The sequence below is a fragment of the Urocampus carinirostris genome, chromosome 9 (assembly GCF_059441175.1).
Source record: "Urocampus carinirostris isolate Australia breed hairy pipefish chromosome 9, RoL_Ucar_1.0, whole genome shotgun sequence".
Taxonomy (NCBI): Eukaryota; Metazoa; Chordata; class Actinopteri; order Syngnathiformes; family Syngnathidae; genus Urocampus; species Urocampus carinirostris.
Window position 1 is genome coordinate 36,685,651 of NC_142357.1, and position 17,322 is coordinate 36,702,972.

Consider the following 17,322-nt stretch of genomic DNA (forward strand, 5'->3'; position numbering starts at 1 on the left):
GCGACTGGCTGCCAATGAGTTCAGCATGTCCCCTGCCCACTGCCAGACGATAGCTGGGACTGGCTCCAGCACCCCCGGGGCCCTACTGAGGATAAGTGGTGCAGATAATAGATTGATGAATTTTAAAATGGGGAGAGGCCACTTTGTGGATTTTCACATATCGAAGGGGAGTTTTGGTCCTCATTAACTGCAATAAACAACTTTCAGTACATTTATATACGGACATGTTTAGGACTAAATTGCTTGTTAGATGCACTGTCAGCGTTTTCTTTAAAAGAAGTGGACGTTTCTAATGGGCCCGGTTTGGTTAATGCGTTTACTATAATTTACATTTCGATACAGAAACAAATTAAGTCATAAAGCTGAATCACCACTGTTTTTTCATCTCTCCAACAACCCCATATCTGTAGTTTGTTGAAAACCTGCCAAAATAAAGACAAAAGTCTGGGTGCCATCCATCCTCTACAGATATTAATCACTTCCGTTTTTGCTCACCTCTTTTGCAGGCCAGTTGACGGTTACAGAACTTTGGACTCCGGTTATCGGGCCCCGAGCCGCCAGCAGATGGACCCTTATTCAGCTCAGCCCCAGGTGGGCCGGGGAATGAGGGCCATGGGTTCAGCCATGGACATGAGATACGGACACGGCCACTATGCATTGGAAGACGACCAGCGGAGCGTGGGTTACGACGACTACGGCATGGGACCGCCGCCCATGCACCCCGGCGGTTACGGCACTATGCCACGGCTAGGTCCAGGTCCAGGAGGCATGGACAGGCGGAGACTCCGGTAAATCACTTCGACTCTCGTACGCTCAATCCCCGCATTGACGTTCTTTTGATCTCGTGCAGGAGTTGTGAAGATACTCTGGATGGCGACATGGTTGGGGTTGATCCGTATGCCTGGGGGGTTCCTATGAGTCTGGAGCGAGGGAGCATGGCCTCGTTGGACAGTACTTTGAGGAAAGGACCTCCCTCTTCCTGGAGACAACCAGAACTGCCGGAGGTGATCGCTATGCTAAATTATCGCCTGGATCCGGTCAAAACCAACGCTGCAGCCTTCCTACAACATCTTACCTTCAAAAATGATAAGGTGAAAATTTGCTTCTGGTATATAGTAGGCCCCCCTGGATACGTCATTAATCCGTTCCGAGGAAGCGAAGAAAATTTGCCTTATGGTGGGGATAAAACCTATGCTAATGTGTTGCGAAGCCCAGGAACATCAGATAGAAAATTCTACTATACACTATGTTATAGTTTTTATAAGTACTACTTGTGTGTAATGTATGTGCATATGGTTAAATAACATGCAAAAATACATTGGATTTACCTTTACGTCTGACGTGACTTCACCCTGTTTGATGGTGTTGCAGGTGGATGCAGATGGGGCAGGCAACAGATAGGAAGGATTCAAATTCAAACCCACTTAAACAATTCCACTTGCAAGGATTGTCATGCCCTTATATTTTCTTGCTCCAATTAGATTCTTATTTTTATTAATAGTCTCGATGGCCTATTGGTTAGTCATCAATCTTCGTTTTGATGGTTTATCGTGTTTTTGCTTCTTCCTTTAGCATCACTGCAAGCCTTGGGGCGATGATGGAAAAATAGTACAAATACAGTACAAATTTGTAGTATTAGTCGTATTGACGACTTTCTAAGTCTTTATGATGCTCACAAGATTCTGAACTGAATAGTAAGGCATTGTGGGAGGTGGTTCAGCCAATAGCAAATCGGCATTTTCCTGTTGCCGACTGCCAACGCATAACATACCAACAAATTAAGATGGACCAATGGGAGGCAAGCATCTTGGAAACATCACGTGTTGTACACACATACACTACTAAGTTGGACATTTGCTATGTTGTTGGGCACGCAAAATAACTGTGGAATAAAATGCTTTTTAGGTCTCTTTACGTCCCAACACTGTAAAGTACCATATCCCGGGGGTCTTCTCGATTCAAACTTTTTTCAGACTTTTGCTTATGAAACCTGCGCCATAGTGTGAGCTGAGCATAATACAAATGGCATGTTCAAATGTTATAGGGTAAAAAAAAGGTATTATCTGAAGCAAATAAGCATAAAAATATAGGGGAGCTAAGATGGAACCCTGTGGCATCCCTTTATAAAAAAGCGCAAAAACTTACATTTTGTTTTTTAAATTCTATTTGCCCTCATGAAGGTTTTAGATCAGGGGACGGTGTAATAATAGTCTGTGATTCGCAATAATCTGTGGTCTGTGCAGCCCTTTGAGACCTTATGATTAAGGGCGTCACAAATAAACATGACTTGACTATTTCCAGGTCAAATCTGAAGTCCGGCGCCTAAAGGGTATCCCGGCCTTAGTGTCTCTGCTGGACCACCCCAGCAAAGACGTTCACCACTCTGCCTGCGGAGCGCTGAAGAACATTTCCTACGGACGAGACCCAGACAACAAGATCGCCATCAAGAACTGCGACGGAGTGCCGGCGTTGGTCCGATTGTTGAGAAAGACCCGGGATCAGGACCTCACGGACACTATCACGGGTAAAAAAAACAACTATTTTTCTTTATAGTGTTTTTTTTTCATTAATCCCCTTAAAAAATAAACACTCATCAGATTATTTTCAATACTACCATCAACCCCCGACATTTTGATTGATGCCACTCTGTGCCAATTGCAAGCTTTTTTATGGTCTTGAGCCTGTGACAACATTTTGAAGGCCTGTTTGTTTATAAAAAATAATAATGATAAAAATGTCATGAATGAATGAATGAATGAAAATTTTATTTCGAACATAAAAATAAAAACAGGACAAAAACAATGAGTCAACAACGAAATAATGTCCCACAAAATGTTCGAAAAGGGGTAGTCAAAATCCTTTAGCCAATAGTGGCCTATTCAAATGTGAATGGCACATAGGTAAGCCGATGAAATCCCAACATAAATATGTGGACATTTACGATGTGTATTCAAATCAGAGCCAAAGGTAAACGTGCTCAAAGCCAATCGTGATTCATTTTCACGCACCATATTACGTGCAAGTGTGCACAGTCATGGATTATATTCTAGAAAGAGAAGTCAAAGATTTGCAACTCTTTCACAATGTCTAAAAAATGGCCAAGTAAGGTGCACTAATGCAAAGTTTTAAGGACTGTGAACTGCTCGTCTCGAAATAGCCACTTTTGGAAACGCCTAGACCTACCATTAGAAAAATCTGTAAAGAAAAGGTTTAATTTTTCAGATTGTGATCAAATTTGACAAGGTACTAGAGCAGGGGTGGCGAACATGCGGCTCTTGGCCAATCAGAATGCGGCTCTACATATTTTCTATATACTGTGGCTCTTTGCCTCTTTTCATGTTTTTCCCCCTCTTAAAACACACTTGAATCCACCAGAGTTAATAACCAATAATAAATATTTTGAAATTAATTTGGCAGATTTGTTTTTATGCTGCTCCAGACACATAACTGACTGCCAATCATCCGCGTAGGTTACGTCTAATGCCGGGAAATTAAGTAAACATTTCATGAGCTTGCAGACTGTTACCCTCATGGTCAAAATGGCAAAATGCAAAGCGAAACGGAAATAGTGTTCTGTTATATGTGTTATATGTCTGTCATGGCAGGTCAGTGCGTGGTGTGGCTCTTTGACTCTCACAGTGAAATATTTCGGCTCTTTGTGTCAAACGGCTTCAAGCTATTGTCTTAAGCATTATTGTTCTTGAACTCGAACAACAGCACTCTTATAATGACCTATTTATTTACTGTGGATAACAGCAATACACAATCCTAATAAATCGGACCAAAGGTAATTTTATATTCCTGTCTTTCAGGCACACTATGGAACCTCTCGTCCCACGACTTTGTGAAGATGGAGATAGTGGACCACGCCCTGCACGCTTTGGCCGACGAGGTGATCGTTCCCCATTCGGGTTGGGAAAGATCGAGCAGCAACGAGGAAAGCTGCAAACCGCGACATCTGGAGTGGGAAACGGCCTTGACCAACACGGCCGGCTGCCTGCGGTACGACATGGCCGCAAGCGCCCCCTATTTAAAAAGAGCGTAATTATACGTTGCGGCGTTTTTTCCAGAAACGTCAGCTCGGAACGCAGCGAGGCGCGACGGAAGCTGAGGGAATGCTCCGGATTGGTCGACTCGCTCATGTACGTCGTGCAGTCGCAGATCAACCGCAAAGATGTGGACAATAAGGTAGGAGAAATGTAGTACACCCCCGGGATACATGTTGCGAAGTGGAATAGGATGTCTATAGACGGAATCTTGACAAAACAAAAGGCTCAAACACAACATTGGTTACATGCAGTGTTCCCTCTAAGCTGCGCGCGTGGGCAATTGCACACTGCTCGCACATTCTTAGCGCACAAGAAAATCTAGCCAGCGCGCAAAAATGAGGGCTCAAAATTACTAATTAAGAAGCGACTTAAGTCAAAGTTACAGTGCATGAAGGTAAAAATACACGGGTTCCCCTGACGTTGTGTCCTAAATGTGGTATTTTGAAGTCGAGACGAAGGAGAACGAAGTTGAGTAAAGTTAGTAGTTTGTCGGGGAACCGGCTTCTTCAGCTCGGCTCACTAAAAGGAACGGCTATTCGGGTTGTTTTTGCTTCTTTAATCCCAACATGACCAAATATTATGTAAAATTATGCACAAAATGACTTAGAAAGAAAAGAAAGAAATGTAGGAAAAATGTAAATAGAGAACAAAAAGAAAGTAACAGCTTGGAAAAAATAAACAAAATGAGATTATTATTTTTTAGGAATTTTAAAAAAGTAGGAAAAAAAACACGGAAAAAAGAATAAAAAGTTTGTGTTGCATTCAAATAAATAAAAGTGAATTTTGTTGCCAACATTGTACTTCCACTAAAAAATGTGATTAAGTACAGTTCCGTTTCTTACAACCGACTAAATAAGCCCCCAAAAATGTTAATATTATGGGACAAAATATATCAGGAAATAAAAAGAAATGGATATCTTGTGAAAGAATTGTAAGAACAAACGACGTTTGTAGGCCGTACAACCTCTGCAATAGTATATAAGTCAATTCATTCAAAAGAGAAAAATAATTTTGCATTGCCGGAAACTCGGCAAAATGTAACTTGATGTCAAGTTTTAGACACGTTTGATAATGAATTATCTTGCCACACTTGGGATTATGGTTGCTCACTGTTGTTTCAAGCGCTGCTCACCGACTTTGTGTGAACGTTCAGACCCGTGCAAAATTAGGGGGTACATAGGTTACATATTAGGTTATATACAGTGGTGAAAATAAGTATTTGAACACCCTGCTATTTCTCCTACTTAGAAATCATGGAGGGGTCTAAAATTTTCACTGTAGGTGCATGTCCACTGTGAGAGAGATAAACTAAAAAGAAAAATCCATAAATCAAATTGCAAGGTCATATACAGTGACGAAAATAAGTATTTGAACACCCTGCTATTTCTCCTACTTAGAACTCATGGAGGGGTCTAAAATCTTCATTGTAGGTGCATGTCCACTGTGAGAGAGATAAACTAAAAAGAAAAATCCATAAATCACAATGCATAATTTTTTTTAAATGATTTTTTTTTGTGATATAGCTGCAAGTAAGTATTTGAACACCCTTGAGAGAGAAACTAAAGTGCAGGTGGACTTCCAGGTCTTTTAGGGTCAGAATTCTAGATGATACACACAAAAAATTGTTAAAAAAAATCATGCATTGTGATTTATGGATTTTTCTTTTTAGTTTATCTCTCACAGTGGACATGCACCTTCGATGAAAATTTCAGACCGCTCCATGATTTCTAAATGGGGGGAATAGCAAAATATCAGGCTGTTCAAATAATTATTTTCTTCATTGTAGTTGAGACCCAGGATAGGGCCACCCCTGCTTTTTGTTGTGGAATAAATGAAATGAAATCATCTGCATTTATATAGAGCTTTTCAAGTCAATGAAGACTTCCCAAAGCGCTTTACAATGTGCTTCACATTTTACCCATTCACACACACTCACACACCAATAGCGGTCGTGCAGCCATGCAAGGCGCCAACCTGCTAATTGGGGGCATTAGGGGTTCAGTGTCTTACCCAAGGAAACTTTGACATGTAACACGGAGGAGCCGGGATTCGAACCTGTGATCTCTTGATCAATAAGATGTTTATAAACTTAATCTTCAACTCTTTTTGTGACACATGTGATATGCACAACATACAGCACAGATGAAACTACTTCCTCTTCTTCTCATGTAATAGATAAGGCACAATACAAACGACAAATAGCAGCAGGATCAAAAAGAGGAAAAAAACGGTATGCCTATAGAAATATAAAGCGATGTGCATAAAATGTTTCAAATAAATGTGAAACGTATAGCCAGAATCTAAATAGAGCAGTTTTGCATTCATTTGGCAGAAGGATGGCAGGGAGAGAGTTTAGAATTCTGACAGCCTGATGGACGAAGCTGTCCTTAAGCCTGCTGGTCCTGGCTCCGAGAGATTGCTGTCTTTTCCCTGGCGGCAGCAGGTTGTCAAAACAAAGTTAACCCAGCACTAATTACATGTTGGGTTATACAGCATTCATTACGGCCACCCTTCCTGAAGATGTTTTCACTTGGGTAATATGAAATATTTTTGGCCCCCCCGTTATTATTTGCCTATCCTTTTCTCCACTATACAATGACGGCAATAATATTTTTTGTGTGCCCAAAAACATAGTGGCGTTCGTACACTGTATGACAAATTACATCTCGAAGATGCTTGCCGCTGTTAATGGCTTAAAATACAGGTCAATTGGTTTGCGTTACGGCAGCATGGCGATTTTGATAGGCAAATTGGCTAAACTACCTCCCACAATACCTTTCTCTCTTCTTGTTAAATTCGGAACCTCATGTAACAAACTAATTATTTGGCTCCAGACATTTTAGTTTGCTGTTTTTGGTCTGTCATTGCTTTTTCAACCCTGTTGTAAAGGGGAGGAGCAAAAATGTGATAACCATAAAAACAAAGATTATAATGAATTACAACAAAGACGCACAAATTATTACTTTCGTTAAGTTGCAAGGCAGTAACCATCATCAGAACTTTTATTAAATATAAGGAGGTTATTAAGGCAAAGATATCTTCTAGTAGACATTTTAAAATCAGTTTTAAATTGAAGTCTCCTCCCTTCTGCATCAACCCACTAACTCCACTGTACCAGCTCTAGTTATGTCACACTAAAGGTAAATTAATCATCTTTTTTTGTTGTTGTTTGTATCTAAACTTAATTGCATTTAATACACATGAATAGGATTTACTTCGTATCGTTTTGTTATCTGGGTTCGGAGTTTCTATCCCCTCTATACATTAATTTCATATTGCGATCCCCACTTTAAAACACATTCATGTCATGTCTCGGGGTCTACTGTACTTTGGCTCTTTTTCATCGCCCCAGATCATTAAGACATATTTATTTCCCGCAGTTGGTGGAGAACTGCGTTTGCCTGTTGAGAAATCTGTCCTATCAAGTGCACCGCGAGGTCCCGAGCTGCGAACGTTACGCCGAGGCCACGCCCGTCAACCAGGGTGCCACGCCCACCTCTAAGAGCGGCTGCTTCGGCTCTCGAAAAGGAAAAGGTCCGTGCAAAATCTCCCTCTGATTGGCTTCGCATAAAATGCTATCTGCAGCTTGTCGGTGGCGGTTATCCTGACGCTTTTATCTTCTTCCTTTTTCTTGTCCTTGCTTCCTTTCTGTCCTGATAGATGAGTGGTTTTCCAAAGGTAAGCTATTTCTTGCTCATGTGTAATTTGTTTAAAAATACAATGCTGGATTTACGCGATTTTTTTTATCTTTACCACACACTTAATACGTGTATTTATTTATTATTATTATAATTATTATTGTTTTAGACCCGGTTAATGGGGAACAAAAGTGAAAATCTGCGAAGTAGCGACGCCCCTTCAAGATAATTAGAAAAAAAAAAAAATCTCATCTCATTATCTGCACCGCTTATCCTTATTAGGGTCGCGGGGGGGCTGCAGCCCATCTCCGGGCAGTGGACAGGGGACACCCTGAACTGGTTGCCAGCCAATCGCAGCTGCAAATCACATTAGTTCTCGCAGCTAGCTGCGTTCTTCATCGACGCACGAGCCGAGTGATTCGACGCTAAGTCGTACAGCTGGGCGATTTTATGTCCGCCCGGGACGATCGGAGACAAATTCACAACAGGGCTTTTACTTGCGCGCACCGCGGGTGCCGTTCGGTCGCTCCCGCGAGCGAGCCCCTAACCCGCGGCGCGGGTACTTTGGGGCGTGATACGCACGACACCGACACAGTTACGGGGGTCCCGCGCATATCCGCCGCCTGTCGTCGCGCCGCCCTACTGGGGTCGTCGGACGAGCGGGCTCCCCCCAGTTACGGGGGTAGATAGATAGATACTTTATTCATCCCCGTAGGTAAATTCACATTTCCAGCAGCATTCCTGAGCTGAGAACAATACAATAATAAAGCAAAAAGAATACAATATACCGCCTTTTCTCGCGTCGCGTCGTGTGACGCCTCGTCTGCCGAACTTGCTCCATCGCGCGGCCCGGGAGTGACACTGCTAATAAGCTTGCTATTTTTTCTAACTGCAAAAAATATTGCGTGAAGTAATATTGAAAGCCTGCTAGATAAGACAATTTTGGTTAATTTGAGGATTGATTGTTTATTTTATTTTTTTTTAAGAAAAAAAAATCAGAAAACAGGAAAAATTTATAACATTTTCCATCGATTAAGTACAAGTCCCATTTCAGAAAGACTCATTTTATTGAAGCATTTTTGTGCACTTTGATCATTGTTAGCACAAAAGAAAGACCAAAAATGGTCTGTTTTTGTAGAATTGTAGTAACGATGTGCAGAATGACAAAAATGAAATGATACCGCTTGAGAGCCAGAGATTTTGACGTGTCTGTAAAAATCCAGCACCAATCATGATTCCCAAAGATGCGAAGCACTGCTGCATGTTCACTGTGCTTGTCTGGCTTGTTGCATGGTCGTATTTAAACATTGAATGTTGTTGCATTATTTTACGTAAGTGTTTTTTTTCTCCCCCACCTGTCCTTTTTTTGGTGGCAACAGGAAAGAAAGATGGAGACGATGGAAGTGACCAAGTTGACATTCCAAAGAGAACAATTCCTGCCAAAGGTGTGTTCATGGTATATTTGAGTCATGGAAAAAAAGTTTTTTTCCCATTTCAACACCTCATTTTATATTTTCTCCTGTGAAAATAGAAGTCATTATAAGGTGTCTATACAGTGTTCACTTTACCTCTGAAAAGTGATGAGTTCCGGGGACTCGCATGCTCAAAAATCTATGGGTCCCCAAAATTGAGTGTTATCGAGGTTGAAATTGTAAATCGGTGACAAATATATGATAAAAATCTATATATTCATTCAGTTTTAGTCATCAAATTATTAATTTTCTGCATCAAAATATTGTTGTTAATACACCGATTAAAGGGATAACCACAAACCTGTCTTTTTTTCATTTTCTCCTTTTATAATTCCTTTTTTTCTTAACTTCTTTATACAACATAATAATTCGTAATATAATGCATCGAAGCAAGTGAGCCGTTTAAGAGCCGGCTCTCTTGAATGAGTTGAGCTGAAAAAGCCGGTTCTCTAAAAAGAGACTGACTTTTCACCACACAACTCGAGATCGTCGTGCAGACGAAAACTCGAACCGCGAGACCAAAACAACATCTGCCGGATCTGCTTGACAAAAAGTTTGGAGTGCGGTAAATCTTTGTTTAAAAAAAAAAAAAATGTAATCAGGTAATAATGACAATTTTGTGTCAAAAAAGTTGCGTCCCGGGGACGCACGTTGATTTGAGACTATGCGTCCCCAGCAAAAATGATGTGTCTAGGACTCCGGGACGCGGGCAAACGAGAACACTGTCTATATCGTGGTTTAATTTTTGCATATATCGCAGAATTTCAGTGTCCTAAGGAGGCCAATATATTTAAACAAATTATAGGACTGTTCTTACCTTTGCTGATTGTGGCAATCAGAATGAATTGTTTACATTAGTGTTTTTCAAGCAGTGTGCCGGGGCACACTAGTGTGCTGTGAGACCTTGTCTCGTGTTCTTCTAAAAATTAACTTAGTTTAACTGAATTGCTCTAGAGTAAAAGTAACTAACTACCAGGCAAAGTAACTGTTTTCGTTACTTAAAGATTGTCAAATAATTTGAAATTTTGAGTATTTGAGTCAGTTGAATAGAGAACAGACAAGGGAGATTACCTCATGTGCGGTCAGTTTTTGAGTTTTTCCCTTGCCCTCATGTAGGTTTTAGATCTGGGGATTGTGTCATAATAGTCTGTAGTGTCTGTGCAGCCCTTTGAGACTCCTTGTAATTAAGGGCTGTACAAAAAAAACATGGCATGGCTTGACAAGTAGTTGGGTTTTATAGAATCCTGTAATATTTATTGCACCTGAACAGCAACAGATTTATAACACTTGGAATGCAACAAAAGAAATGGTAAACAATGAAATAAAATAACAATCATTTTGTACATAAACCCCCACAAAAACGTCGGAAACGTGCACAAAAATGTATGTAAATACACGTTCACGGTGACGGTCTTGTAACAGTGAAAAAATGGCGTTGGATTACCAGCTTCCTAAACAAATACAGCCGTTACGTAACGGCGTTATTCCGGCTGACTGTTCCTACTTTCCAGAACTTCACTTAATTAATTCGGGTGGTTACGAAATTGATTAAATGCTAAAATGGTAGGGGTACTGTATTGCAACTATGTTTTGAGCAGTGTCTGAAATAACGTCTGCCCGGGGAGTGCATCTTTTATGTCGGGCGTACAACTTACACAACATCTCTGCCCCGGTAGTTGACAACTTTTTTCAAGAAAGAAGAAAAACAATCTTTAGTTTTTATTATTTTTTCTTCTTCATTTTTTTCAAATCAAACATTTGCTTCATTCGGATTTCGAAATTTCAGTTTGTTTGGCAATTTGCATACTCGGCAGCCAATCAGAAGCCTGCATCGAATAACTTTGTGCTTCCGGTCTTTCCCGAGCGTTATAGGGTTATGCATATCATTTTCCAAAGTAGACGCACAGAGAACACAAGAAAAATGGAGAAGTGGTTTGGAATCAAGCCAAAACCTCAGACCCAAAGATTCAAAAGAAGCTAACAAAATTTATGACGCTACCAAATGTAAACGTACATTAAAAGCATCGTGGAAAGAGGAGTTCACGTGGCTTGTAGAAGACGACACAACGTGAACATTGCATGAACAAAGATGAGTAAATCCAGGTACATACTGATGGAAGATGGAAAACAGCGATGTCATATACATGTAATGAATGTTATAAGTAGATTCATAATAAACTTAATTTTAAAGTGTTGTTCTGTTATATATTCTGATTATCAATCCTAAATACTTTGCAACAATTTTTTTTTTTCGATTAGTTGTCTTATTGTGTTTCAAGTTGGGAAAAATGGGGCAGGCAACTTTTCAGAGTTGTCTGCCCTGGTGTCCCGTAACTTTTTGTCATGAGTTTCAGACACTGGTTTTGAGATTTGAATAATAAGAAAGCTAACAGGAATGTGTTTGCACGCCAGGTTACGAGTTGCTGTTCCAACCGGAGGTGGTCCGTATTTACACTTCTCTGCTCAGAGAGAGCAAGAACCCTTCGGTTTTGGAAGCTGCTGCCGGGGCCATCCAGAACCTGTGTGCTGGGCGATGGACTGTAAGTATTCTTGCAGAAATCAATGGATCTCCTGTTTCCATTGAACACACTTTTGAATTTTGTCTCTAGTATGGTCGTTACATCCGGGCCACAGTGCGTCTGGAGAAAGGTCTTCCCATGATGGCCGAGCTTTTGGCTCACGGCAACGATCGTGTGGTGAGGGCCATGTCGGGAGCTTTGAGGAACCTCGCCATCGACGGGAGGAACTGCGAACTTCTCGGTATGATCTTCAACCGCCATACAGTTTGTTAATGGGGAAGCTGACTGTTTTTTTGTTTTTTTTGTTTAGGTCTGCACGCGGTTCCCCACCTGGTGGCCAACCTGCCCGGTGGCCCCAACCAGTCCGGTCGGGCCCTTTCGGAGGAGACGGTGGTATCGGTGCTGAGCACACTCACGGAAGTTCTCAGCAACAGTTTGGAGGCTGCCAAGACGCTCAGGGCTTCGCAGGGCATCGAAAGGCTTGTGCTTATAAACAAAGATGGGTAAGAAACAGGCATTTAAACATTTTAAATAGTTTTTTTTTTTTTTTTACATTTCATTTCAAACATTTTTTCATTCTAATTTTTGCTAATATACGTGTAAATTTCATTGAAATATTTTTTAGTTATTTAAGGAACATATTTCTCGTGTGATAAACAATTTTTTCTCATTTATATTACTATTTCATTTGTAATTTATCTTATACATTTCATTGTTTGCATATTTTATATATTTTTTTTTTATGTGTGGTATTAAAAAAAACAGTTTTAATTAATTATAATTTTTATTTGCACTCATTTTTTTTAATCGAATATTTTAAATTTATTTGTTTTTTACGATTTGTTACCTTTTTATTAAAGTGTGTGATTATTATTTTTTTGGGGGGGTACTAAAAGGTTTAGGGCTTGTATAAGTAACCTTAATTGTTATGTACTAAAAAATAAACGTTTTATAAAAATAATATGCTCTATTAAGATAAATAAAGTTGAGTTTTACTTTTGGAAGATGAGCTTCAAGAGTTAGGCGACGTTTTCTCCCGTGGTAGAAAGGTGGCCGAAAGAAACCGATCCAACTATTTTCTCAACCGCATCAAGCTTTCTTATTCCACTTTCATTTCAAATGAAACGGCTTGCCTCTTCTTTACACTTTACACCAAGCATATTGAATGGATGCACGAGATATTAAACAATAAAAATGTCAAAGTTCTTGGTGCGCTGGAGATACAGTATAGAATGTTTACGCACAAACTAGGAAGAGGAAGCCGATTTCTTCTTCGGGGTGGATGCTGGGTGAGCGCCACACGCTGGTGGCGGCGGTAAGAAGCACTCCAGTACTGTCCTGTACTCTGAAAAAGCTGCACACGATACAAAATCTAACGTACAGCAATGTCCGGATATTTTTCGATATCCTGAAAAAAAATGTTTGTGTCTACCGTTTTTCGTAAGTTGGGGAGCGTTTGTAGTTCAACTCAAATTTATTTTGTTGCATATTTGGGGAGGATCATGTTTTAATGTTCGTTTCCATTATCGATTATTCCAATTCTGTCTTTGTTGTCCCTTCATAATTCCTGTTACTTTTTTTTCCTGGTCCTGTGCAGCAAGCGTTCTGACCGCGAGGTTCGGGGGGCGGGCCAAGTTCTCCATCTGGTTTGGGCCCACAAGGACCTTCGCCGGCCCCTGGAGAAGGACGGCTGGAAAAAGAGCGACTTCCAGGTCAACCTCAGCAACGGATCCGGCAGCAGTCGGGCCAACGGAACTTACGGGGACAGCACCACGCCACTCCTCCAGAGAGGTAAACCTCATTTATAATTTCCACCGAATGGCCACAATTCAGCTCACAATGTTCTCACCATCCACAGGGGAGAAGCGAAGCATGATTCCACTCAATGACCTCGGCTCTGGTAGGTTATCACAGCAGGCCCCCGGGATACGGTGACCCCGCCTTATGACATTTTCACCTTACAACAATTTCCTCACTATACAACATGACCAGCAATTTATTTTGCATAGCCCTAAACTTATAAACAGGGTTCATACGGGTGCTCGAAATCCTTGAAATCCTTGCATTTTAATGTTGTTTCCAAGGTTTGAAAAGTGCTTGAGTTGTGCGTAAGTGCTTGAAATTGTTGCCATGTTTCTTGGCAGTCTGACTCTGTGGACCACACATTAAAAGAAGAAAAAAAGTGTGCTTAAAAATAATGTGACACCCCTTAGTTCGCAAATAACTTTAGAACAGGCACATTTCTTTGATTTGAAACAAATCCCAGGGGGCACCAGCTGCTGAAAATGTGGGTAAAAAGCTTAAATTAACAATGTTTTTTTTTAACATTGGAGAATGTTATATTCTAGCGCAGGGGTCGGGAACTTTTTTGACTCAAAGAGCCTTAAAAGCAAAATATATTTTATTTTGGGAAAGAGCCACACCATATATTATGAGACAAATTTACTAAATTGCTAAACCCGCGCCCCAGACAAAAGCTTTGTCTTCAGCACATTTATTTTTGATGATGTGATAAAAATTATAAAAAGCGAATAATGCCCGTGTCCCAAAATCAACAAACACACCACTTTAAACTTGTCTCTTTCTTGCAATTACTCAAGATCGGTTAAACTCATTTTGACCCTTTTTTTCATACATTTTGGTTTCAAAAACCGATGCAAGCAGTTATTTTGTAAAAACGTCACAACATTCTGCAAACAAGGAGCCTGATGTGCTTACCTTTGGCGCAGACGGAGTAGGGCGAGAGATGGGAGGGGAGTGCTTGCACTTTTTGCATAGCTCCACTCATCCCTCCCGCTCACCCTGTCAAATAACTTCCGGTGTTTTGGCGTATTTAGTTTTTTCTGTGGATTTCATCATAAGGTATCTGAATACTGAACACAGATTACTTAGTGAGCTTTTATGAGCCAAAACGAGTTTTTTGTTTTTGTTTTTTGTTTTTGTGACACCTTGACTGTTAATTGTAGTGAAAAACGTGCCCTATATATTCTGCGAAGTACTGCGTCGTAATTCAGCTTTGGTTTGGCTTTGCGTGTATCTGAACAGGATTAATGGCTCAAGTTTTGAACGAGATGGATTCAGATTCAGATCTACTTTATTGTCATTCTAGTACACGTGTATACAGAACGAAATGTCGATACATCTGACCCACACAGTTTCCTTGAATGTACAGATATAAATAAAATGTTGTATTGAGTTGTAGTATTGAGTGCTAATGATATACTAAATAATTATGGCTATGTATAGTATTTTACAGTAGCGCAAATAGTGCAAGAGGAGTAGCTAACCAGATGTGCAAAATGTGCAGTCAGGTAAACAAGTCGAGCCATAGGTACTCATAGAAAGAGCCATATATGGCTAGGGAGCCATAGGTTCCCGACCCCTGTTCTAACGTCTTGATTAGGAATCAGATAAACGCAAAGAACAAAGTATTTTTAATCCTTCATATTCATGCTAACTCGGTCTGAACTCTAGGCCTGTTTGGATGACCATAGAGCTGATATCCTGGTAGGAATCATGTAAGACTCACACGTAGCTCTTCTTCTACAGCTCTGTCTTTATCTCACTAAATCGCTTGCCTCCAAGCAGAAGGAAATTGGCTAACTGCTGCTTATGGTATGAAAGAATACTGCATGATTACTCCGCCAGGCGCTAGACCGCACAGGCACACAAATTGTAGATTTCTCACGGCACACCTTACAGTATTTCCCGGCACACCACTTTCCTTTGTCTACAGTTTGAATTCATTAAGCGTTGCCAGTAAAGAATGTATCTGAAAATTGGATGCAACATAGACCAGAGACGACAACAAACATAAATGAAAGGGGGCACAGAAACTCATTTTTTTATGCCCCATTCAGTGACTTAGGATTCATAAAAAATTCTGGGTATTTTTCCAAGAGGCAGCATCCAGTGACTTCAAACAAGAGGGCTTTGGATTGATTCACACCGTATGTTATTTTTATGAAACTGAAAAATTTGGAAATTGGCTTTGAAAGTGCTTGAATTAGAGCCTTAACTTTGACATATGTGGTATCGGCAATACAAATAAATCCAACCCCAAAATAGATGGATTGAATAAAATGTCAGTTTTGGATAATTCTAATTACAGTGTGGATACTTGGAATCATATCTTGACTATATATACATTATTGGTCTAAAAAAATACAAATGACCATCCATTGGACTCAAAATGCACGTATGAAATCTTCAGTTTCAGAGGACTAATATTAAAAATTAAGGAAATAATAAAGCAAAGACCAATTCTTCAGAGTTTTTTTTTTTCTACCGTCACTGTCTACGCCCTCTGCATCCACCCGCTACTCCACTGTAACAGCTCAAAACACCAAAGATGAATAAAATTATATTATTTGCTTATATATGTATATATAACGTAATTTAAACATACACAAAACAGTACTTACTGTATATTTTTCTTTTTATTTAATTATCTGGACTATTAGGGGTTTAGAATGCATTCGATAATTAGAATAGGTTTCTGTCCCCCGCTATACAGCACTTTCACTTCAGAACGCATTCATGTTGTATCCTGGGCGTCTACTGTATTCATGTTTTATTATATTTTTCTTTTTTACAGAGGCTTACTCAACACTGGACCAGAGAGAAAGGAGACACACTCTGGACGACACCACAGACACTTTACCGGTACTTTTATGTTGCTCACTTGAAAGAAAATCAAACCTTGGCTGTTCCTAACTTTCACTTTTTGCAGTCTAACACTACTCCCACTTTCCTCCTTTTGTTCTTTTTTGTGTTATTCTCTCAGAGAGTGGTATATGGGGGAAGAAAGGGCTCTCTGCCCCTGTTGGACTCCTATGATGGTTAGCCCCCCCCAAGCCCCCTTCCCCACTACCGCCCTCTGCATGTAACACAGCATGGTACGTCTTACTAACTTGTTTTCCCGCATGATTCTTTCAACGCTTTTCCTTCTTGTCTGTATAATTGACTAAATAAAGCTCAGGATTGAGTGTTGTTGACATAATAGACTGTTTAATAACCAACCAGCCTAAGCTGCAGGCCAAACACTACTCGCGAAGGTCAGAAGACGGAGGAAAAGTAAGCTGTCACTGCTAGTTATCGCGATTTGTGTGTTTTTGTACCAGAATTGGAGAACTAACTTTAGTGAACATGAATTCAAGTTTTACGGGATCCCAGCGGACACACCTGATCAAAGAAATAGAGTTGTGGTCAAATGCATTAAAGTGAAAAGATTGGACCGAGGCACTCATCAAAAATATTCGTGTTTGCAGCTCACACTAGATATCAGGAATTGTATGTTTGATTGTTCCTATCGAGTCAATTTTATTATATCGGTAAAGTATCTTTTTAGCTTCAGCTAACTGTTAGCGCCTACCTATATTAGCGTGTAGCCTAAATCCTGACAAGAGTTGCTTTTCCTGAAAAACGATAAAAAACATGAATATTTAAATGTATCTAATAAATGACTTGGATTGAGTGCCCAACGTTTGTTTGCAATGCATGCTTGTTTTTACTTTCAAGCAGTTGCACACAGGGTTTAGAAAGCTAACGTTAGCATTTAGACTATTCGCTAACAGTAAGCTGAGGCTAAGAAAATAACAATTTTACCAATATAATATGTAACATGGGTGTCAATAGCCACTGT

At 40.2% G+C, this 17,322-nt stretch overlaps 1 protein-coding gene across 7 annotated transcripts in view; it reads left to right on the forward strand.

Annotated features, from left to right (window-relative positions):
* The window catches only part of LOC148360190 (catenin delta-1-like), a 56,509-nt gene that overhangs the window by 34,412 nt on the left and 4,775 nt on the right, over positions 1-17,322 (forward strand). For 4 of the 7 annotated variants that reach the window (XM_088343628.1, XM_088343631.1, XM_088343633.1 and 1 more), the window contains 15 exons: positions 507-788; positions 851-1,091; positions 2,302-2,524; positions 3,813-4,002; positions 4,071-4,188; positions 7,430-7,583; positions 7,710-7,727; positions 9,067-9,132; positions 11,572-11,699; positions 11,769-11,919; positions 11,989-12,181; positions 13,276-13,469; positions 13,537-13,578; positions 16,276-16,343; positions 16,465-16,519. In XM_088343628.1, the coding sequence (XP_088199754.1) occupies positions 507-788; positions 851-1,091; positions 2,302-2,524; positions 3,813-4,002; positions 4,071-4,188; positions 7,430-7,583; positions 7,710-7,727; positions 9,067-9,132; positions 11,572-11,699; positions 11,769-11,919; positions 11,989-12,181; positions 13,276-13,469; positions 13,537-13,578; positions 16,276-16,343; positions 16,465-16,519 (2,123 nt within the window). Of the gene's footprint in view, positions 1-506; positions 789-850; positions 1,092-2,301; positions 2,525-3,812; positions 4,003-4,070; positions 4,189-7,429; positions 7,584-7,709; positions 7,728-9,066; positions 9,133-11,571; positions 11,700-11,768; positions 11,920-11,988; positions 12,182-13,275; positions 13,470-13,536; positions 13,579-16,275; positions 16,344-16,464; positions 16,577-17,322 lie in introns of all 7 variants that reach the window. The other 3 variants (XM_088343630.1, XM_088343632.1, XM_088343629.1) reach the window with 3 other exon arrangements.